At 53.4% G+C, this 22,919-nt stretch overlaps 1 protein-coding gene across 1 annotated transcript in view; it reads right to left on the reverse strand.

Annotated features, from left to right (window-relative positions):
• Positions 1–5,734: 5,734 nt before the first annotated feature.
• BCR (BCR activator of RhoGEF and GTPase) overlaps positions 5,735–22,919 on the reverse strand; it is a 128,282-nt gene continuing 111,097 nt past the window's right edge. Inside the window, exons 17-23 of the mRNA XM_042910425.1 lie at positions 13,556–13,615; positions 12,758–12,867; positions 11,311–11,450; positions 10,340–10,474; positions 9,471–9,576; positions 8,811–8,973; positions 5,735–8,463 (exon numbers count right to left, since the gene is read on the reverse strand). Coding sequence (XP_042766359.1) covers positions 8,374–8,463; positions 8,811–8,973; positions 9,471–9,576; positions 10,340–10,474; positions 11,311–11,450; positions 12,758–12,867; positions 13,556–13,615 — 804 coding nt within the window. The 3' untranslated portion in view covers positions 5,735–8,373. The remainder of the gene's footprint in view (positions 8,464–8,810; positions 8,974–9,470; positions 9,577–10,339; positions 10,475–11,310; positions 11,451–12,757; positions 12,868–13,555; positions 13,616–22,919) is intronic.

Raw genomic sequence — 22,919 nt, forward strand, 5'->3', positions numbered from 1 at the left:
TAATGAGCCTGTTTGCATTCAGCCCAGTGGTCACTGTGGGCCCTTTTGCCTTGCTTAAGTTTCCATTGCTCAAGCCTGTTGCCTAAAAGTGGCCTCTACAGGATTCTCTGCAGAGGTGGGGCACAGGGGGTCTATAGGTTGAGCTGCCTGAGGAGACAGGCCAGGAAAGAGCTGTCTACTTTCTCAGGGTTTCTCTTTCTCTCTCTCTTTTAAGTTTATTTATTTATTTATTTTGAGAGCGAGAGAGAGAGAGAGAGAGAGAGAAAGAGAGCATGAGAGGGGGAGAGGCAGAGAGAGAGAATCCCAAGCAGGCTCTGCACTGCCATCACAGAGCCTGACACAGGGATCGAACTCACAGACTGTGACATCATGACCTGAGCTGAAATCACGAGTCTGACACTTAACTGACTGAGCCACCCAGGCGCCCCTCTCAGGGTCTTTTGTAGGCAGGGCTGTGGTGGAAGAGGGACCCGAGGACAGTAGCCAAAGCTCTCAGGCTGGGTTGTGTGTGATGATCCCCGTGTCTGTCTCCAGGGACGCCACCCCAGCCTTTCAGTCTCTGGCCCTAGGACAAAGGAGGGACAATCCATTTCTGTTCTGAGCAGGAGCGCATTTGGAGGTGGGAGAACAGGCGAGGAAGCTGGAAAGCCAGGGTCTGGCCACAGTGTTGGATTTACTAGCAGGATGACAGTATTAGTTTCTGGAGATGGCATTACACAAGGGGGCTTAACACAACCGCAGTGGGTTCTTTCCCAGTTCTGGAAGCTGAAGTCCCAAATGCAGGTGGGAACAGGGGATGTTTCTTTCTGGATTTTTGGAGGGAGAATCCCTGTCCATGCCTCTCTCCTGGCTTCTGGTGGCTGCCAACAACCGTCAGCTTATAGATGTATCTAGCGAATCTTGGCCTTCAATCCATGTGGTGTTCTCCCTGCGTGTCTATCTTCTCTTTTTCTGTCTCGTGTAAGGATGATTGTCATTGGCTTTAGAGCACACCCTAATCTGCGAGGATCTCATCTAGAGATCCTTACCTCAATGATATCTGAAATGACCTTATACCAAATAATATCACATTACAAGTTTCCAGTTGGACCTATCTTGAGGGGGGGAGCACAATTCACCCATTACAGGGATGATGGAAGAGCCACTTCCTCTTTCAGAGGTATTGTCTGAACATGGGAATACTCTCATAAGGAGAATCAGAGACAATGATGGCCATGAGCTGGCTTTAGGGACCACATGGTCCAGCCAGGACAGGCATGTGGCTTAAGTTCTAAGGACCTTGAGAGCAGCAGTCATACATTACCAAGGCAAAAGGCCACAGTGCGTACCTCCTGGCAGTGCATGCCAGTCTGTCCAGTATCCCAGCCTTGTTTCCCAGTTAGCTTTTACTCCACTGGGGCTTAGGAAATCCTCAGTACCCTGAGGCCTCCCCTCCCCTACCACATTTGGGGTTCAGCCTTGACCTGCCTGTCAGGTGCTACAATTTCTCACCCATCCACTTGGCCCGGGAAGTAGGAAGCACAGGCCTTGACCCTGAGTTGGGACCTCAGAACTCTAGGGGAGGGGTCTCGAGGCTGAGTAGCTGAGGGGATGGGGGGAGCTGCATAGGGGTTTTGGGCCCCTAAAGATCACCATTGTCTGGGGACCCTCACAGTGAAACAAGCAAGCATGTGGGCCTCAGCTTGGGATGACCCTGTATATGCCATGCCTGGGTGGTGGCTATGGTTAGGTCACTCATAGGAGCCACAGGGTGACTGTGAATTAAAAAAGATTTGCATTGACTATAAGCAGAAGAGGAGGCCACAAAATATGTTTGTCTGTGAGGTTCACTGATGTAGCCTAGACAGGGCAGGTGAGTGACACCCCCTTCCCTCTGTGTGGTCATCCTGGCCCCCCACGGAGGAGTATAGGGAGAACTTAGGTTCCCAGCTTGGTTCCACTTCCAGGAGATACAAACAAATACAAACAAAGGTCATTGTATTAACCTTAGTTACCTCTCTAAGGGCTTCTGAATATAGTCACATTGGGGGTTAGGACTTTAACATATGAATTTCCGGGGAACACAGTTCAGTTCATAACAGCCATGGCATAGTGGAGTCTGGAAAACTCTAGGTCAGCCATGAAGAGTGTGGGAAGGGGGTAGGTAATGCCAACCAGGCAGAAGAGGGATTTTTGCTGCACTCCAGCACCCCAGCATGGCATCAGTAGGAGGCAGGTCTGGCAGGAGGTGGCCTGGGTGGGCTGAAACTCAGAGGCTGGAGACCGGTCTGCAGGGGTGGTTAGGGCTCCTGCAGTCACTGCTCATTGTCCAGGCGCCCCGAGAGTTGTTTCTTGGTGATCACCAGGTGAAAGGGCCCCAGTTGGGAAGTGCAGCCCAGAAGTGTTTACCTAATGGAGCACACAAACAAGGTCATAGATGCCTTAGCTTGTTCCAAACAACTGCTCGCCACTCCCCAACATTGTAAATACTGTCTCCAAAAAATAGAAAAGACAGCAGCTATTCCCCTCTGTCCATTGTTTTTCTCTCCTTCTGGCCCATTTTCCCCTGCAGCTGGGAGGTGGGGCTCACCTCCCAGAGTTGAGACAGCAAATCCTGAGGGGGGTCCGTCAACACCACTCCTTCATGTAATTTAAATGATAGCTGTATTTAAATGAGCATCTGCAGAATCTGCTTCCCAGTGGATGGGGCTGGAATTTCCCTGCTGGCCGTTGGGGGCCATGCCACGGGTTTGGGAGGTCCATCTGTCCTGGTCACTCAAGCTCTTCACCCCTGGGGAGTTCCTGGGGCCGGGGTGGCTACCATCCTGGCATCTCTGCTTCTGTGGCTACTCAGCCTGCAGCTACTTTGGGACCTGAACTTGCTTAGGTACCCAGACTTGTTTAGGCCCCATTCCTAAGTCCCCTTCTTTGTCCAGCATCCCATTTGAACTTACACACCCTTGGCTGCCAGGCTCAGGTTGCAACAGAGTGACTGAAAAACGTAAGGAAGAGTTTCTGGTTGGGCCCTGCCTAATTCCACCCACAGGAGAATGGAAAAGTAGTTGGTGTGTGGACTGCCCTCAGTGTTCTAGCTGAACTGGCCGGAGAGGCGCCTAGAAGGCCCTTCTCTGGACACATGGCCACGTGATGTCCAGTCAGCTGCCTGACCCAGGGTGCTCAATGCATCTTGTTTGGGAGTGCACAGATGAGCAGCTTAGGTCCCCCAAAGCAGCTGGTTTCCTTTCTGATCTCAACACATCTGAGAGGTGCAACGGGGCCCTGTCTTCCCAGAAACCGTTTACGTGGGTGCCTCTTTGTCACGGCCCTGGTTGGCCTTTCTGGGCTACAAGTACTGGGGTGACAGAGACACAGGGCTACGCCTGGCAGCTGACCCATTGCTCTCCTCCACTCCAGTTACATTGAGTTCCAACACCCCTTCCCTCAGGCCTGACAGTCCCTCCTCATCCTGGCGTGCCCCTCAGCCTGCTGCTGCTTGCTGACCCATGGCAGCTTCTCCAGGAGGCCATTTGGGCCTCTTCAAGAGCTGGGTCTGTCACCCCCTCACTTTTTCTGTTTATCTTTCCAGAGCTATTTGTGATAGTCCATCGTTAGTTCGTGGAAATGTTTCCTTTTAATGCAATTGATGCATTTTTTTGAGGGGCAAGTATAGAAGTTTTGCTGAGATTTCTACACAAAACTTTGTCTCCTTTTATTTGCCCAGGGTGTGTACATGTGGGCTACCTGGAGGCCTCAGCCTGTGTGCCCTCACGAGCCTTGCCACATCTAGGCAAAGGCTGGTGGTCAAGGCCTGGCTCTGCCCTTTCCTGCAGAAAGGGAGCTAGCTTGGGGAGCCAGCAGAACGCAGAGATCCTAGCCTCTGCTCATCTACTGGCTCTGGGACCCTGGGTGGGGAGGACTTGGTGCCCACCCCACCCCCGGCCTTGTGTGCCTCAGTGTCCCCATCTATCAAGCAAAGGGATTGGACTAAGAGGCCTCTGAGGGCCCTTTGAGGTGGAAGATCTCAGATTTGGGACCACTGGCTTGGACTTGGCTGGACATGGAGCCTGCTCTTAGAAACTTGGGTAGTCAGCTCTTGCCCGAAAAATCAACTCCTAGTAGGAGTGATATGGTAGGGCTTTATTTTATTTATTTATTTTTTGAACGTTTACTTATTTTTGAGACAGAGAGCATGAACGGGGGAGGGGCAGAGAGAGAGGGAGACACAGAATTGGAAGCAGGCTCCAGGCTCTGAGCCATCAGCCCAGAGCCCAACGCGGGGCTCGAACTCACGGACCGCGAGATCGTGACCTGAGCTGAAGTCGGACGCTCAACCGACTGCGCCACCCAGGCGCCCCTGGTAGGGCTTTAAAACATTGCAAGGCGCCTGGGTGGCTCAGTCAGGTAAGCATCTGACTCCTGGTTTCAGCTCAGGTCATGGTCTCACAGTTTGTGGGTTCAAGCCCCATGTCAGGCTCTGCACTGACAGTGTGGGGCCTACTTGAGATTCTCTCTCTTCCCTCTCTGTCCCTCCCCTACTTGTGCATATGCTCTCTGTCTCAAAAATAAACTTAAAAAAATAAAACATTTTGTTATTGTTATTGGTTTTCAAACAGGACCATGACTGTAGGGACAGAGAAAACTAACTGTAGCCTTTTAGGGGTCGAATACTCGGACAAGGGCCAGTGGGAGCCTGTTCTTCATCGGTAGATGTCAGAGTAGACAGATGGCATGGTGTAGGTGAAGCTTTTCCAATGCAGGCAAAACCCAATGTCAACTCTTATACCTGCGAGAGGAGGGGACACTGTGGGAGGAGGACTTGTGGGGGGATATTGTGGGAGGGGATGCTGGAGGGGTGCTGTGGGAGGGGGCTCTGATGCCTTTGGAGATTCTGAGGGGGGAGGCTCATCCCAGGGCATCCTGTTGCACTCTCGGTGTGACCTCCTCCGGGTCACCACAGGCCAGTGAAACGGCCGCAGTGATGCCCCATAGGCAGCAGTGTTGGGAGGCCAGCCAGAGGGAGAATCACAGGGCAGGCAGAGGACCACACACCACACTGCCCCCACCCTCGGGAGCAGACCAGGCAGCCGACGAGGAGACCTTCCTCCCTGGGGGTCTGAGGAAGGCCTTCACTGGCCACTTGCAGTCTCCGAGGTGAGCCTTACCCTTAGGAGGGTCTCGGGGTGAGACGCAAGGGGGTGGCAAATGAGTGTGACCCAGCTTCCCCCAAGTCCTACACCGGTCTCCGCCCTGGGCACAACTTCCCTGTAAACTGGACAGACTTTTCCTGAGGGCAAGGCTGGTGGCAGCTCAGAGAGACCCATGCCTGCAGGCAGCAGGAAGGCCAGACATGGCAGGACCACCAAACCTTGGTGTCAGCGGAAACCACAGAGACCAAGGAACCGGTGCAGGGCCAGGCTGTGGGGGCTGGAGTCCTCCCTGACTCTGGGCTTGGCATGGCTGGTACCCCCACCGCCCTAAACCAGAGGGCTCCAAGCTCCTGCTCTGCTGCTTCACGTCCCAACACTGCCTGCGGTGCCCGCCTGTGGTACGTAGACACCACTGGGCCTGGCTTCTTCACTGTGGTGTGCGCTGCCCTCCTAGGTGGCCTCCGGGGCACCCGGGCCCTCTACATCGCCTGCTGCTGCTTCCAGCTCTGCTGCCCACCCCCAGCTCCCACCCAGCAGCTCGGGGACCCTCCCAGAGGTTCCGATCGTGTTTTTTTCCTTCTGAATGGAGCAATCACCACTGACACAAGTAGTCTCAGGTAACTTTAATGAAAGTGTCAGCAGTCCCTTCCCCCACGGTGGTATAGGGATGGCTGGGCCCAAAGCAGAAATGCAGCTGCAGAGACAGCCAAGCTCCCTGCTCCAGATTCGGGGGCCAGATCAAGCTCCCTGCTCCAGGCTTCTCGTCTGCTGCAGAGTCCAGCAGCCATGCCTCGTGGAAGGTCATCTCTGGGCTTTAGGACTCTATTTGCCCTATGCTCGCTTTACCAACCCCCAGGCCCATGTGTGAGACAGGGCGACAGAGGCGGCCAGTGACCACTGCCACTGTGACCCGGCGAAGGAGCGCTTTTAGAGCTACACAAGGAAGAGTGGTCATTCTGTCATCAAACAGCACACATTCTATATAAATAAAAAGTAAGAAGGGGGAGGAGGTAGGGGGAGGGAACGAAAATTGGCACAGACACTGATATATTGCTTTCCAGTTTCAATGCGACAGATGCAAATCATGACACCAGGGGAACAGAAACGAGTGCTGGGTGTAGCTTTTCTAAGCAGAGTGTGTTCCCCTTGCAGGGCTGGAGGGATGCTAAGATGGATGGGGCTGGGAAGCCAGGCCAGAGGCGGCCCAGAGCTGGAGGCCTAAGAAACCCAGTGAGTCCAGAAATGTGCAGAGGGCAGAGGACCCTGCTCCCTGCCTCTACCCCCAGGAGAGCCACACTCCTTTAAAATGGTGGGTCTGCTCTCCTCGCAAGGAAAAAGTACAAAGAAATAAATATGGTATGTGGACATAAAACCTTTAAGAGACTTTGTTTTCTGCTGCCCTTCCCCACCCCCACCCTGCTTCAGCAGGTCCACAAGCAGAGGGGAGGCTGGAGAGCACATGTCCCCCCATGTGCTGCGAGTTTGGGCAAGAGCTGCCTATTGACGTGTCAGGCGAGCCCTCCCACCCCCACCCCTGCCACCCAGGACATGGGAGGGATCATGGGACATTGCCACCGTTACTGGTGTAATCATGTGACAAGCAAACACCTTTTCCTGAGTCACACTATTGCTTTCCTCCTCTGGTTCACTACATTCTCTTTTCTTGCAAGACCAGCATGGAAACTTGGCTTCTCAAGGTTTTTCTCCTTGCCCTAACCCCTCTCTTAAAAAAAAAAAAAAAAAAAAAAAAAAAAAAAGGATGCAATTGTTTATAGATCTATTTCTTCAAAAGACTTAGCGGCCTCCCTCGTTCTCTTTTCTACAAGCTGGATGGTCAGGAGGGTTACCAGGAATGTCCTGGCTTCTGTACCGGTATCTGGAGAGCAGGGAGGGGAGGTAGCTGCCAGTCCCTGTCCTTCTACCTGCTCCAGGACAGGAGCGCCCCACCCTGAGCCTGGCCAGTGGAACAGCCCCCTGCTCCTAACCACCCCCTCCCCCCACATTCCTGACGCTCAGGAGACTTCAGAACCGGCCCCTGACAAAAACAGAGTTGGCGTGTAGAGGAAGACAAAATGCCGCTGGGACACGAATTGTCCATGGAGTACATTCTAATATCGTATTAGTTATCTGAATCTGTTAGGAAAAAAATTAGAAACTATGTAGAAAACTTAAAAATATTCAAGTATCAAAAGGCTATTCGGATCAAAGTTTAAAACGAGCTGTCAGCAAGCTGTTGCTGCCGAGAGGAAACTTTTACAAAAGTTTACTGAGTTTGTTCAGCAGAGAGCAAGAGAATGAAGTGACTGATGTCGGGGGATGATCAGGGGGAGGGAGGGTGTGGGCAGAGGGGGCGACAGGCTGGAGGAAGCCAGAAAGACTGAGGCCTTTTTAAGCCAAAGAGGAGAGCTTGTGCCCAACAGGCAGTGGACAGGGTCACTATCCCTGGAGAAGAAGCCATAAAGTGCGCAGCCTGGGCCTCCCTCCCCCTGGTGTCAGTCCTGGACAGACAGACAGGCGTTACAAGGCTCCACGGGGAGCTGCCTTCTGAGGGGCACATGAACAGCAAAAACAACGCAACAGGACAGAATAGGAAGACCCATTTCTGGACAGAGTTCCTTCTAGAAAGAAGGAGAAGGAAGGAGGCGAAAGGGGTCAAACGCTACACAGTGTTGACTTAGCTTTTCAAACTCTGTTACACAAACAGAGTTAAATTTCTAAGTCAGGGAAACTGAAAAGCCCCCACCCACACAGGGACAGGGCTGTGGCCCCCACGGTATGAAGCAGCATTGGTGTTTATTCAAGACACGATAGTGAGGGAATCTGGTCACGTTCCCTTCTCCCTGGAGAGGGTGCATCTTGACAAGCGTTCCAGTAGAAATCTCTTAAACTCTGGTAAGTTCGTAGAAACCACTCCCTTCACCTGGTCCCACGGCCAGGCCTGCTGCGCGCTGAGGCATGCTGGCTTGGGGCACCCTCTGGTGGCAGCATGGAAAACCACAGTCTGAGGCTCCTTGCAAGCTCACAGGCCCAGGGGCCGGGGGGCGGGGTCCAGAACTGCCCAGGCCACTTAGCCTTTTGCCTTGGGTAGTTGTCTCTAGGCAGTCCCTAGACAAGGGTAGTCCAGCCCTTGGGGGCGGGGTGGCCTAATTACTCCTCAAGAAGATTCGGTTCCCACTCTGTGGATAGCCCGTTTTTCCAGGAGGTTTCCAGGCCGTTCTGCTGGCCTCTCAGAGATGGAATTGACCCTTTAGACTTCAGTGGAGAATAGGATGCTCTGTCTCTTGCTGTCTGGGGCAGGGATGGCCTCCAGCTGCAGGAAGTACAGCAGCACCTGGACCTGCCGGGGCAGAGCAGGGAGGAGGAAAGAGGAAAGTGGCTCAGAGGGGTGCTCACAGCTGCAGAGTGTGCTGGCGACACGAGCCCCTCCCGCCAAGAGATCTGAAGGCCCCTGAAAATATCAGACAGGCCTTGAGAAGCCCCAGTAAGAAACAGAAAGAAGGACAGTGGCCTGGGTCCTCCCTTCCCCTCCCAGCCACACGGCCTCAGGCAAGTGCCTCTCTCAGCACCTTGGACCCCTCCCCCTGTACACCTTGGATGGGAATAACCCATAGGACCCTGGGTGGGCCAGGCAGAAGCCACCTCTGAGATCAGGCGGCATGAGCTGGAGCCTGTTTCTGCTCATACCTGGGACATGACTTCCAGGGACCAGCTGTCGGTCATGGATATGGGCTGGCTGGGGTTGGCAGGGAGCTTGCTCTCCTTCTCTGATGGCCGGAGCAGCGTGGGGCCGAAGACTGTGGCAAGGTTGTGCAGGGACATCTTGTTCACCGTCTCCTTCTCTGCCACCCTGCAGAGGGCCAAAGCAGAGGGTGCTGTTGAGACACGGCCTTCAGGATGGAGGTGAGGTGGAGGGGCCAGACCACTCTGGAGGGTGGCTCAGGGAATGTGAGAGTGGGAGCCACCCCTTTCTGCCTTGGGTTGGCTCCACAACACAGACACCCCACCCCTGGATGTGCTGGAAGCAGACTGCACCCCGGTTCTTCTGGGTTGGAGGGGCCTAGGACAAAGAGCACCTGGGGCTGGCAGGTGGCTGGGCCAGCTGTGGGCCATGACCTGGAGCGGGGAGGAAGCCCAGGCACACCACGGGCCATGGCTGAAGCGCTTCACTCTTCCCTTAAGGCCGTGGAGCAATACCCAGAACGGATGAGTAACCACAGACAGGGGTGGGGGGAGAGGGCCCTAGGAGCCATGGAGTGTGACAGTGTGACTAGGGCCTAGGAGCCAGTGGGCCACAAGAGAACGTGCCTTGCTGCCTGGGGGCCCCTGAGGAAGAGCTGGGGTTACCTTTTCAGGTGGTCCAGAAGGAAGAGGAAGGTCAGCAGGTTGGCCTCTGGGAGCGACAGCAGCAAATTAAGCATGCAGCTCTCCTTTGCAACGGGGTCTGAAAGAGCTGCAGGGGGTTGGGAGGGGTGTTATTCTCAGGGTCATGACCAAGTTGGAGGCCCCTCCTGGGGCTCTCAGGGCAGTCCAGGCCCATCATTGTCCTGGCCCACATAGCACTGGCCCCCAGTGAGGATCCAGTGCCAGGAGGTGGCAGGCATCACCGCCCTCCCAGCCGACCTGGCCATTCCCACCTTCTGCTCAGAAGAGCCCAAGGCATGAGGAGCTGAGCATGGACTGAAGCATGAAGAGTGAGGGCAGGAAGGTTTCAAGGCCCTGGAAGTTCCCTCATCACCCTGCATACCCTGGGGGTCCTCTGCTGAATGAATGGCCCTGGAGGCTGGGTGTGGAAGCTGCAGTTGCCTTGTCCCCCCACACCCCCACTTCGGACACCACCCTCCAGGAGGACCTAGGGTCAGGTTGGGCTTGAAGCCCTATGTGACGGGACCAGGAGCTGGGGTTAGAGGAGCAGAGGGGCACTGCAGTGAGGAGGAAGGAGCCTCCAGGACCCCATACTCCGGTGTGCCGCAGTGGTACCAGCCCTTTCACCCTTTTGGGCTCCTTGGAGGAATGGGGACAGCAGGAGGCCCTTTGAGGATAGGCAAAGGCCTTCTAGGACCAACTAGGTTCTTGGTCCACTGCCACTGTGAAGTTTGGGCTCAAAGGTGGACCATGGTGGAGGGGGTGCAGCTCACCCTCACCTTGCTGTTGACATCTCTCCCACCTCAGAGCACCACTGGACAGGAGGGGCTGGGAAGACCTCCCATGCTCACCGATGCCTTCGGCGAAGTTGGGGTAGAACTCGTCGGTGAAGAGGGGCTCCGGCAACTCACGGAAATACAGCTTCAGCGTTCCGGCAATGGCGTTCACATCCATCTCACTCATCATCACGGACACATCCTTGTTATCTGGAAGGAGCGTGGAGATGAAGCACGACCTACCTACTCACGGAGACCAAGTAGGGTTCTGCTCTCCCTGCCTCAGGCAAGTCAGCCCATAGCAGGCAGATGGTTTTTGGGGTTCCTCCTTTGAGCAGGTTGTGTCTTCTTCCAAGCATGCCAGCAGTTCTGGCAGAGGAGGCGTCCTCCCGACCCCTCCCTTGCTGGGCAAGGGGAGGCCTGGCAGCAGAGCCACCACGAGAGGCTGTCAAGGCCAGTGGAGGTATCATAGACACGGTGCCCGGGCAGGAGTTGGGTGGCTACGCTCTGCAGCAACTACCTGACGGCAGGCATCTTCTGATACCGGGATTATTTGTGCCACTCTACAGTTTAAACCAGTGCCTTCCCTCTGGCCTCAGGTGGCCACTGGCCCTCTGTGTCACAAACCAGGGAGGGAAGAGTATCCAGGCACGATGTCCTGGCTCTGCCACCTTCTACTCTGAGGAGCCTCTGGGGTCTCAGTGGCCTCATCTGGGGATTGAGGTAGTTCCACCAACTTAGAAGTCAGACCACACTGACTCCAAAGCTTTGGTCGGCACCTCTTTCCTACCCTGTGAAGGGAGGTGGGGCGGCCCCACATAAGCCCCTGGGCCAACTCCACGAGAGCCATGCACATGTGGCTCAGACAGGAGAACGGGCTTCTGCGGAACCTCCTCTCACCCCTCCCTCTTCTTTTCACTGGAAAAATCAGACAAGAAGTGAAGAAAATGTACGGAGCCTAATATACTCAGCAGGAGCCTTGACCATGGAGGGTGCAAGGTCACCACACCACACCCCATCCTGCACCGCGTGGGGCCGACACTCACTGACGTCAAAGGCCGCCTTCAGCGCCTGGATGTCTGTGGCCACTCCAGACACACGGTAGATGCCTACTTCCTCCATGCCCCGCCGCTCGATCTCCTCCACGCACTGGCGCACGATGTAGGGCACCTTGGACCTCTCTCTCCTGCAGGGTGAGGGGAAGCACCTTCAGTGCCTGGCAGCCCCTGGCTCAGGCCACGGGGCTGGACCCATCAACTGTCTGCACACCTGGATGCCTAGAGATGGGGGTGATGAAGAACCCCGGGTGTGGGCGTACACAGACCCTCCTGCTGCATGCCTTCCCTTTGCTCTCAGAGTTCATGATTACCATTGTTTAGATCTTATTAGGGTCTTTCTAAGGTAGTCAGATGACCTGTGAGTTATATGTGATCTTTAGGGAAGGTCGGGAGGCTTTCCTAGGTGTTATCAGCCATAGGAAGTCAGTTAAAACATTCCAGGCATCGGGTTAATAGGTGGCTGCGGAGTCCTGGACCCAGGCTTGGCTCTGCCAAGACTGCTATGTGAGAGGTGAACCCTGACCCCTCCAGGCCTGAGCAAGAGGTGAGCCCTGTACATAGCAGCACTCCAACACCTGCTGGATTGCTGGATGAACAACCCCACAGGGCTGCCTAACCTCAGCACTCAGAATCCTGTGGTTCTAAACACTTTTTGCTCACATCTTAACAACACCCAATTCCCAGAGTAGGAGTACCCTAAAAATAGGAGATGTGCTGTTTGGAGGGTCAGCTTTAGACTAGTTTAGCAACTGGATTCGGGAGCTCAGCAAAGTTCCTTCCCAAGCCACCCCCATTAGCGGTGCTTATTTGGGGTAACTGCTGACACAGTCCTCTCTGCTCAAGCCCAGGTCCACCCAGAGAGCTGTAGGGAAGGCTGGGGTGCAGCTGGGGGCAGGGAGTGGTGTTTGGATACAATTAGGTGTCCGGGGGACATGTGACGCAGGCTCTGGCCTTTGAGGTCAGGGGCCCGGCTGGATTCCAAACAGGGGAAGTGAATGGATTCTGGGAGGAAGAGGCCTGTGTCCCTGAGAACTGCTCTCAAACCAGCATACAAACTTCTCCTCACAAGTGACCTGTGCCCCAGGGGCTGGGGTTGCCACAGGAACCCTGACTGTGACAAATTCAGAGCCAGGGAAGAAGACCCTGACTCTGTGCTGCTCCAGTGGTAGTGTGGGAGCCAGCCCGCCGGCCTGCATGAGGGGGCGAGGACATTCCTGAACTGATGAGGACAAGTTTCTAGGTAAACACAGGAGGCAGCTAAGCACACTGAGTGCTCCATTGGCCTGAGAGGCATCCTGTGCTCAGAGGACCACGCAGAGAGTGGAGACCCTTGCCTGCTCTTTCCTTCAGAAACACCTGCTCGGCGGGGGTGGGACGGGGTGCCCTCTGTGCCTGAGGATGAGAGATGCATGAGCCCTCACCCCTCTCCACTCACTTGGTGACCACAGCAATCTTGACTCCGAAGACACCTGTCTGTTTTCGGGAAGGCATTCTCTTCAAGCTGAACTCCCTGCTGGTGAACTTGATGGAGAGTTTCACTTCAATCTGCAGGGGGAGGCAGGGAGCACAACCCTCTAACCCTTCTGAGACTCACAGTCTGAGTTCCCAGAGGCCCTGGGGGCTTGGCAAATCATCCCCCTCCCCAGGTAAGCGGGCTAAGATCCCAGCACAGGGCAGCCCCCTGGCCCAACTCAGCAAGGGCCAGGAACAGTCAGGGTGATTTAAAGATTGGCTCTTGCAGGACACTGCTCCCCACCCTAATCCCCACTGCTTCTCTTTCTTTCTTAATAGTTAACAAGAGGAAAAGCATAGAAAGTAACATAACAAAAAGCCATGAATTATCTATCAAATGTAATATTTTGTCATATATGCCCAGACCTCTCCTGGTAGGTAATTGTTTTGTTTCTTTTTTCTTTCTTTTTTAAAGATTTAAATCCTTCTGGGGCACTGAAAACTAATCAGGGATCTCCATTTCTACAGGCAGACCCCAGGGTTGAGGCCCTGCCTAACTTGGTGGTACCACTGGATCACTGTTTGGGGAGGGAGGCTCAGTGCCTGGCTGGTGACTATGACACCAGCCACCAAATGTTCATAGTGACTCTGCTTTGCAGCACCTCTGCCTCCTGCAGCCATGCCCCACCTCATACACTAGCTCAGGCTTAGCCTCCTTCGGACTGTTTTGGAAGGAATGGGGGCCACCCTAATCTTCTGGGAAAAGTAGGTGCCAACATACCCCGTTCATGGCGATGACAGTCCGCTGCCAGTCTCTGTCCTGCAGGGCCTGGGGGTCCAGCTGAAAGCAAGCAGTCATGATTACTAGGTGCCCTGGGGGCTGTGCAGAGATCCTGCCAGGCAGCAAGCAGCCCAAGCCTGTGATGTCTCCACACTTAAGTCAGAATTGGAGCCGGACCTCTGCTGGCACCTGAGAGGGGTCCAGAAAGGGGACCTGCTAGAAAACCCCTGGAAACTGAGAGCTCTCCTATGCTTCATGTGTCCCAGACTCACCCCTGGTGTGAGTTGGTGACAGCTCTGGGCCCTGCACCCTGCTCCTCCCTCCGTGCCTTCTGGATGGGAGCTCAAGTCCATGGCAGCAGCTGTCCTGCTCCCCCTCACCAGCCATCACAGGTGCTACACACAGCTCAGTGGAGGCCGAGCTGTCAGCTTAAATATTTTGGGAAACCCCGTTTCAATAGTAATTTTCAGAAGGTGTGCCAACCAAGAGTTTGAAACTGTTTTTTCCCTGTGTGTGCCTGGTGGTTTAATTGTAGGAGCCCATGCAGGAGGGGATCTCCAGTCCAGGCCAGTCCTATGGCTCAGAGTCAGGCCCAGAAGGATCCAGAGCCCAGCTCCAAACCACACAGCTAGTGACAGGGCTGGAGGAAGGCCCTCTGCAGCCCTCTGACTTCTACCCCACAGAGTACTGTCTGAGTGCCGGCCCACGGGACCATGCTGCCCCATCTCACCTGACAGCTTGTGCTGCTGTAACATACCCAACTTTGTGCTCAGGCCAAGCTCTCCCCATCTATGAGGTCTCCATCCTCCCTGTTTTGGGGAGCACACATTCACACCAGTGGGCTGGATAAATGAGCACCTGGGAAGAGCTTGTTTGAAAAAACAGCTCCCTGAGTTCTACTCACAGAGTTGCACTCACAGCTCAGGGTGGGATCTGGGGTTCACTTAACTAGAAACCTCCCTAAGTGATTCTGGTATAAAGCCAAGTTAAGGAGCCACTGTCTGACACCATGTAACCTGGCGTTCCTCATACAGGGCCTTATGATGCATGGCTGAAACTAGGCAAACCACTTGAGAGCAGGGTCCGTGTCTCGTGATTTCTGCACACACAAACTTGTGTGTACACACACACACGACGGTACTGAGCATAGTGCCAGGTCCAGTGGGGTGCTCAGGACAGGCATCCCATGTTTATCCACTGCAAGGGACCCAAGAGGTGACAGCCACGTGGACCTTGTGCAGGTGAGAAAACAAGGTCCAGTGGCTGCTACCTCTCAGCTGTGTGCAACCAGAGCCTCTATCCCTGCACTGCTTGGCATGGAGGCTCGTCACAGGCACTCCTGGGGTGTGGGCTCCCCTTACCTCCCCTTCACCATCCTACTGGTTAACATCTCCAAAGATTTGAAATGTACAGACACAATGACAAAGAAAAACAAAGGGTGGCAGAGTGTCTCCCTCCTGGGGCTGTGTGGTTACAGGTTCTTGCTCCATATCTGTCCCTGGAAGTTCTTGGGGGTGGGCATACTGTTGGGCCATGGGGACCCCACCCTGAGGGGCAAGGCCTGTCAGCAGGGACCAGTCAGTCACAAACCACTCAGAAAAGGAAACCTCCCAACTAGTGCTCCCCCGCTAGAGTGAATCCTAGGCATCCAGCTCAGGGAACAGCCTCCTCCGGGGGGAGGCAGGAGGGGGATGACGCTAGGGCCCTAACTCGCTCTCAACCAGACAAGGTATGGTGGGAAAAGGTAAGGGGGGGGGGGCATACTGCCAGACTATCACACTCAACTCCTGTGCCCTGGCTTCTCAGGAAGGAAGGGGATAGACATCATACCTCCGGCTCCTAAGGAAAGGGAGAGCTCAACACCGCCACCAGGAGTTTTCTTTAAAGGAGACACAGAAGCAGCTTCAGCAGGAAATCCCCTTCCCTTTCCCTCCCAGGAACAGTAATCACTGGATCCCTTTCCTCAATGTAGCCAACAGGCAGAGGGACCCCTGGTCCTACACGGCCCACCCAGGAGACCATGGCACCCCCATCTGCCCACCTTGCCCTTGCAGATGAGGTTTCGGATGTGGGTCCACATGGCCGTGCCCCGAGCACACAGGTGCTTTTCGGCAGAGGCCAGTCGGCTCCGGCTGGCCCGGCTAGGGTGGAAGTACCGTAGGAGGCCCTGCATGGCGGCGGGGGCAGATGGTGTCTCTCGCATCCCTGGCCCTGCTGTTCTGAGAGGCCGATGTGGCTAACAGGAGCACGTCCAGACAGAAGCGCAGATGGACAGTAGTGTGACAAACTCCCGGCCTCTACTGCCTTTTGACCACGCTTCTCGGGAAGCCCCACCCCTGCAGCCTGGCTCACCAAGGTCAAAGTTTCCGATCACCCCTGGATTCTCCTTTTTTGTGTGTGTTTGGAAAATAAACCCCCGTCCCCCCACCAACAGCCTATTGGTTACGGGAACTCCAGCGTGTCAGTTTTCTTTAAAGCCCAGAAAAGCCAAACTTCCTTCTCAAGTGGCTGGTTTCCTGTGGGCGCATTTGGAGACATTGAGTAACACACGTCTGCCTGGCCAGTCTGTCTCATGGCTGTACATGTTCTAGAGACCCCCTCCCCAGAGCCAGTACCACACCAGCTAGTGACACCAATAACAGCTTGCACAGTCTCGACTGGACTCGAGCAGAGAACACCCTGTGGCCCCCCTCCCAGAGCATGGCCAGCCCAGTGGAGGGGGGGGTTCAGTGCCATCGTCCACCACCAGCACCAATGTCCAGCCCCACTGCTACCTGGCCCCAGAGGCTGTGGCACGAGCTGGCCTCCAGAGTGCAGATCTGGGCCATGGCGCTGCCAGGCGGCTCCTCACCCAGCCCCCAGGACTCGCGGCAGCTCCAGTGGGAAAGACCGACCCCATGCTGGCTCAGCTCCAAAGAACAGACTGTGCCGAGAAGAGCGGAAGGAGCATGAAGAATAACACGATGATGAAGCCCAAGGCTCAGTGCAGTCCAGTCCCAAACGAAATTCAAGGCTGGCACGCGCTCTCATGTGGCTATTTAAAGGACCAGAGAAGTAAACAAGCTGGGGACTGGGATTTGGAAAAATAGATGACAGAGTGGAGAGAACCAGGAAATGGTGCTTCTGATGCCTGTGGGCGCCCCTCGGGGTCTCAAGGTCTCAGTGAGGAATGTGCCTGCTGCAGGGGGGCTGGAGGACTGGACAGGGACTGGGTGGGTGGGGGGTGTCTGCTCACACTCAGTGTTCTCAGAAGGAAGGGATGGTTTCCTGCTTGTCTCCTCGGGGTTGGGTGAGGCAGGGGCCTCGAAGGAACAACAGTGGGTAAGTGGGGCTGGTAGATGGTTGCCCCCGTGTGCCCAGGTGGCTTTGCTGAGGACCAGGCATTATTACCCTGAGCCTGAGAGGCAGGACTAAACAGTCCGCAGGAGGCAATGCCCATTCCCTCCTCATTAGCCTCCGTGTAGACTGTAGTTCCCCCTGTGCCCACTGTCACTGCCCAGGATGGTCCAGCAGGGCTTCCCCAGAGCTCCTTACTGAGCTCCATGTCTGCACTGGAAGCTACTCCCTGGAATGGGACTTCTCAGAGCTGCCCGGAGAAATCTCTCCGGGAGGGAAATTTGGTCTCCCGGTTCTGCTTTTGTTGTCACAATCTGTTCTCCTGAGCTCTAGCATCCACATCTTTAATTCTTTGCTACCCTTCTCTGATCCCCACCAGGCTCCAGCATCACTTAAAAGGATAAAGGAACACTGCCCAGGACATCTATGATCTAAAAGACAGATGGTAACAAGTGTTGGTTAGGCTGTGGAGAAACAGGAGCCCTCAGACTCTGCCGTTAGGGATATAAAATACTGCAGCCACTCTGGAAAAGTAGGGCAGCTCCTCACAAAGCTAAACTTGGCTGCTCGACACAGCATTTCCACCCCCAGGTCTCCACACGGGAAGAATGAAAACATCCATTCACACAAAGACTTGTGTGCCCGGGAAGAATGAAAACATCCATTCACACAAAGACTTGTGTGCCCACGTTCACAGAAGCGTTAACGGTAATAGCCCCGAGCTGGAAACAACCCAGTGTCCATCAACTGGTGAATGGATAAATAAAACGTGGTAAATGAATGTACAGAATGGAATATGATTCAGCCATAATGAGGAATGAAGGGCTGGTACTTGCTATGATGTGCGGGATGCTCAAAAACTTGCTAAGGGGAAGAAGCCTGTTGCAAAAGACTACATAAATATACAATAATTCCATTTACATGAAACATGCAGGAAGGGCAAATCTATACACAAAAAGCAGATCGGCCTGGGTCTGGGGGTAAGAATGGTGAGTGATTATAAATGGGAATAAGGAAATCATTTTGGGGGATGGAAATACAGTAAAACCTTGGATTGCAAATAGCTTGTTCTGCGAGTGTTCCACAAGACAAGCAAATATTTCTAATAAATTTTAACTTGATAAACAAGTGATGTCTTGCAACACGAGTAGTACGTGATGCCAAATGTCACATGATCACAACTGAGCCAACGGTTCTTGAAATTTGCTTTGATATACAAGTGATTTGGGTTACAAGCATGTTTCTGGAATGAATTATGCTTGCAAACCGAGGTTTTACTGTATTCTAAATCTGGATTGTTGTGATTGTTCTACAACTCTGTAAATTTACCAAAAATGATTGAATTGTATACTTATAATGGATGCATTCTATGGTATGCCAGCTAAAGAAAAAAAGATAGGGTCCCAAACTGGACCTCAGTTGAGCAAGGAGGGTCCAGGTCACATGGCCACACTTTCTCCACGGTGGTAGTGGTATGCTTCTTCAGGACAAATCTTGGGGAAATCTGTACAAGAAGGATTTGCTCACATGTTTTTACATGTTCGTAACTTCTACAGCCAAAAATCTTCCTCAGATGTTTGTTAAAAACAATCATCACCCATTTTATGTTACTGATGCAAAAAACCCTTTGGACCTGCTCCCTCCAAGATGGTTTAAGAGGGGACATTGGTTTCTCCTCTTGCTCACCCCCAACGCAGGCTGCACCTCATTCATCTCTGAGCACCGCACCCCCAGCCACGCAGGAAGGCATCCCTCCTCCCCCCAATAATAGGAGGCCCTGGCACAGTGAATGGCTGTGTGGGTGGACAGTGCATGGCCCTGAGATAATCCCCTGTAATGAAAGGCTGGATCTCTCGGTACCCTTGTAGTAGTACCTGCTGTACCCAACTACCGAACTGAAAACCACATCTCCCCCAAACCCCATCTCCTTCCCACCTGACCACAGCTCTTACTCTTTTTTTTTTTTTTTAAATTTTTTTTTTCAACGTTTTTTATTTATTTTTGGGACAGAGAGAGACAGAGCATGAACGGGGGAGGGGCAGAGAGAGAGGGAGACACAGAATCGGAAACAGGCTCCAGGCTCCGAGCCATCAGCCCAGAGCCCGACGCGGGGCTCGAACTCACGGACCGCGAGATCGTGACCTGGCTGAAGTCGGACGCTTAACTGACTGCGCCACCCAGGCGCCCCACAGCTCTTACTCTTATTTCGGTTGACGTCTGCCTCTCCTACCAGCCCCGACGACAGGGCTTTTGTCTATTTCATTCGCTGTGGTATCTCAGGGCCAAGACATGTGTTTATAAGACATACAGTATAAACATATTTAATATACACGTGTTGCAGTACACATTGGCACAGAGTGAGCATTTGGTCACTGGGAACTGCTGAGAGCCAGACGTTTGCCCTCTTACAGGTGAGGGTGCCGAGGCTCCAAAGGGTGGCTGTAAGAGACTTCTGAAAGTGGCTTTTCCACCATGCTGCACCGAGCAGGGGCTGACTGTCATTCTGCTGAGGGATTTCATGAAAGGGCAAGTGGCTGGGTCTGGGCTCCCATGTCCATTCCTGTACCCTGTGGACATGTTAACTGTTTGTTTTTTTTTTTTTTAATTTTTATTAGTATTATTTTTTAATGTTTTTATTTATTTTTGAAAGAGAGACAGAGTGTGAGTGCGGGAAGGGCAGAGAGAGAGGGAGACACAGAATCCGAAGCAGGCTCCAGTCTCTGAGCTGTCAGCGCAGAGCCCAACCTGAGGATTGAACCCACAAACTGTGAGATCATGACCTGAGCTGAAGTCGGACGCTCAACTGACTGAGCCACCCAAGCACCCCATGACATGCTAACTCTTTAAAAAATGGTGGTAAAATATATATAACATAAAATTAACCATTTTTAAGTGCACAGTTCAATGGCATTAAGTACATCCATAATGTTGTGCAATCACCACCACTACCTATCTCCAAAACGTTTTCATCATCCCAAACATCATATCTGTGAAACAGTAGCTCCCCATTTCCACCCTCCTCCGGCCCCTGGTAACTTTTATTCCACTCTTAGTCTTGAGGAATTAGCCAGTCTTAGATACTTCATGTAAGTGTCATCATATATTACTTATCCCTTTGTGTCTGGCTTCTTTCACTTATGTCTTCAAGTTTCATTCATGTAGTGTGTATCAGAATGTCCCTCCTTTGTTCTGGCTGCATAGTATTTCATACGGATATATCACACTTGGCTTATGAACTCACCAGCTGATGGGCACTTAGCTTCTTTCCAGTTTCGGGTTGGCATACTCAGTGCTGTGGCTGCACACGTGCGTGTCCAAGTGTTGGTGGCATCTCCACATTCATACAGCTGTTGCTGGGCACTTCAGTGGGCTCTTGGGGCACAAGTGCCACAGAACTGGTGGTCGAATGAGGATACTGCCCGTGAGTGGGCAGACCTTACAGTGAGGTCTTGGTGAGGGCTGGAGTGTGGGTGCCAGGGCACCCCTGGAAAGGGGCACCGTTGGACCTGTCGGTCTGTATTCAACCAGGTTTCTACGCGTGAGGCAAACAACCCAGGCTGGCAGAGAAGTTTGGGAAACCACATACAGACAGCCCTAAGTACCAGTTTCGAATAAAGTAAGGGTCAGACCAGAGATCTGAGGCCCCAGTCTCAACCAAGACTCACAAAAAAATGTTTAAAAAAAAAAAAAAAATCAACTTTGACGTCCCCATTGGAACGTGAGTCGTGAGCCCAGCTAGACACATAAAATATCAGGAGAAATGGCAGATGACAATATTCTAGGATTTGATATAAAGTTAATCACTAAGAAGGAATAGGGTAGGGGGTTCAAACAACACAGAAAATTTGAAAATGGAGAAGAGAAGGGTGCCTGGGTGGCTCAGTCAGTTAAGCAGCTGACTTTGGCTCAGCCCTCCGTTCTCCTCTCATGGAGACTGCATCATTTAGGAGGGGAAGCAGGGATCTGCCAAGTCATCTGAAGAGCAAGAGCTGGAACCTCAGACTCAGGCCAGTGGTTCCTGAACCCTCAGCTCACCACCATCATGTAAGGCAGTAAAACCAGACCGATCTAGGACCCCAGCTCTGGGAAATCAGGCCCTAGCTCCCCAGATGACTCTGACACCATGTGCCCAGACAGGCATGTGAGCAGCTTTGCTGGAAACTTGATTTCTGCCCCTGGCCCCTTGGAGGGACCTGCCTGGCCTCTGCCCTTCTGGCCAGCTGTGGGCTTCTCCTGGGCCCCCTCAGATACTCCCAGGGTGCTGCACCTTCTCCACCTCACAGGAAGGGCTTTCCACTAAACTTACGAGTCAAAGAGCATGTGGCAGGTGGGGGTGGAAGGCACCTGCAGGAGAAGGCCATGCTATTCCTACCTCCCCTACCCCAGCAACAGGATGGACAGGGCTACGTGTCTGTCCCACATGGCATACTCAGAAGGTGCCTGGTATTATTGGGAAAAGCCCCCACTCAGGAAGGCTGTCCCCCCCTAGAGTCACGAATACCCTCCCCTAAGGGTGCCCCACACAGAAAACAATGTCTGTGGGGGTTGGGGGAGGCAGAAAGAGGCCTGGCTAGGGTCACAGGGCGTCATCACCGCTCTTCCTCTGACTTCCTTCCTACTCGTATTGGGGATCCTGGGTTTGTAAACAAGCCCCCCCCTCCCCACGGGAATGGGGGTCCTCAGGGGCCAGGCTGGCCACTGCCTACTCTTTGTGAGTCACAAACGGACCTTGGTTATGCTGGGATTCCTTCCTGGCTAATGATTGCTCAGCGGCCAGGCTTTCCATTCACTCATCTCTTCCACCGAAGCAGACACAGACGAAGGAGTGGAGCCAGAGCCCGCCTTCTCCACTAACAGTGACGACAATGAGTAATAATAACAGTGGCAGCTGACACTGAAGGCCTCCACATCCGGCTTCGTGGCCCCCGAGTAAAGTTTACATTGAGGAAACAAGTTTATACAGGCAGTGATGAATTGCCCCAGGTCACAGGAGGCACACTGGGGCTGAGGAAGTGGACAGAGTCTCCCCTTGACCAAACCAGTCGGGCTCCTCTGAGTTGTTTTCCAATAGACCTCATTCTTGGGAATTTCCCTAAGAGCCCAATTTTAGCAAAAACCCTGCCTCGATATCCTTAATAGTGGATTACCCTCAACGTCTAACCAGATTCCTCATTTCTTCCCCCCGCCCCAGCCCCCAGTAACATCTGATTGCCCTGGCCTGCCCATTAGGTAGGTTTAGCCAGAATCTCCCTTACCCCTGATGTTTCCTTTTAGTAACTTCCAATCGATGACCGCCTCCCCCCACCACCCCACACCCTGCTCCTTGTCTATAAATTCCCCCTTCCCTTGTTATAGTCAGAGTTGGGGGTCCATCTCTCTCCCCTGCTGCAAAACCCCCCTGCAGTGGTCCCTATACCTGTATCCCGCTGAATATTGTTCACCTTTCTGTTCTAATGAGGTTGTAATTTTTTTTCTTTTTAAATACAGTCCATGTCCTCTACTCCTGTCCCATCTTGTCCTACTGAAGGAAAAGCAAGGGAGATTATTTGCTGAGGAGCACCTCTCAAAGCACCTGTGAGGGGAAACGCAGACGGGCTAGATGGCGGAAAGGGGCAGAGAACAGCCAGAGTTTGGAGAGATGCCCCAAGCCAGCCCCCATAACACCACTTGCTGTCTTCTTCCCTGGGACAGGACAGGGTGCTCATCTGACACGTCCGTGTGTCCGAGAGTGTTTGAGAGCACAGGTTATGTGCACGGAGGAATATTTTGTTTATATCCGGCAGTAATGTGGCAAAGGGTTTCCAAAGAGGTCTCAATACAATAAAAGAAGAGGACAAGTATCTGTTCTTTTCTCTCTTCCACTGAGACCCCCCAGTTACCCACCAGTGCTCAGAGGCTCTGGTTCAAATCTCACTGCCTCCTGGATTATTGGAAGGAGTCACCTATTGGAGAATTTGGATGATTTGAGTCAAAGGTTGGTGGAATCTGAGCCTCCTTTAGCCTTGTGTAATGGGCTGAAAAAAGGGGC

Source organism: Panthera leo, chromosome D3 (assembly GCF_018350215.1).
Source record: "Panthera leo isolate Ple1 chromosome D3, P.leo_Ple1_pat1.1, whole genome shotgun sequence".
NCBI classification, from domain to species: domain Eukaryota; kingdom Metazoa; phylum Chordata; class Mammalia; order Carnivora; family Felidae; genus Panthera; species Panthera leo.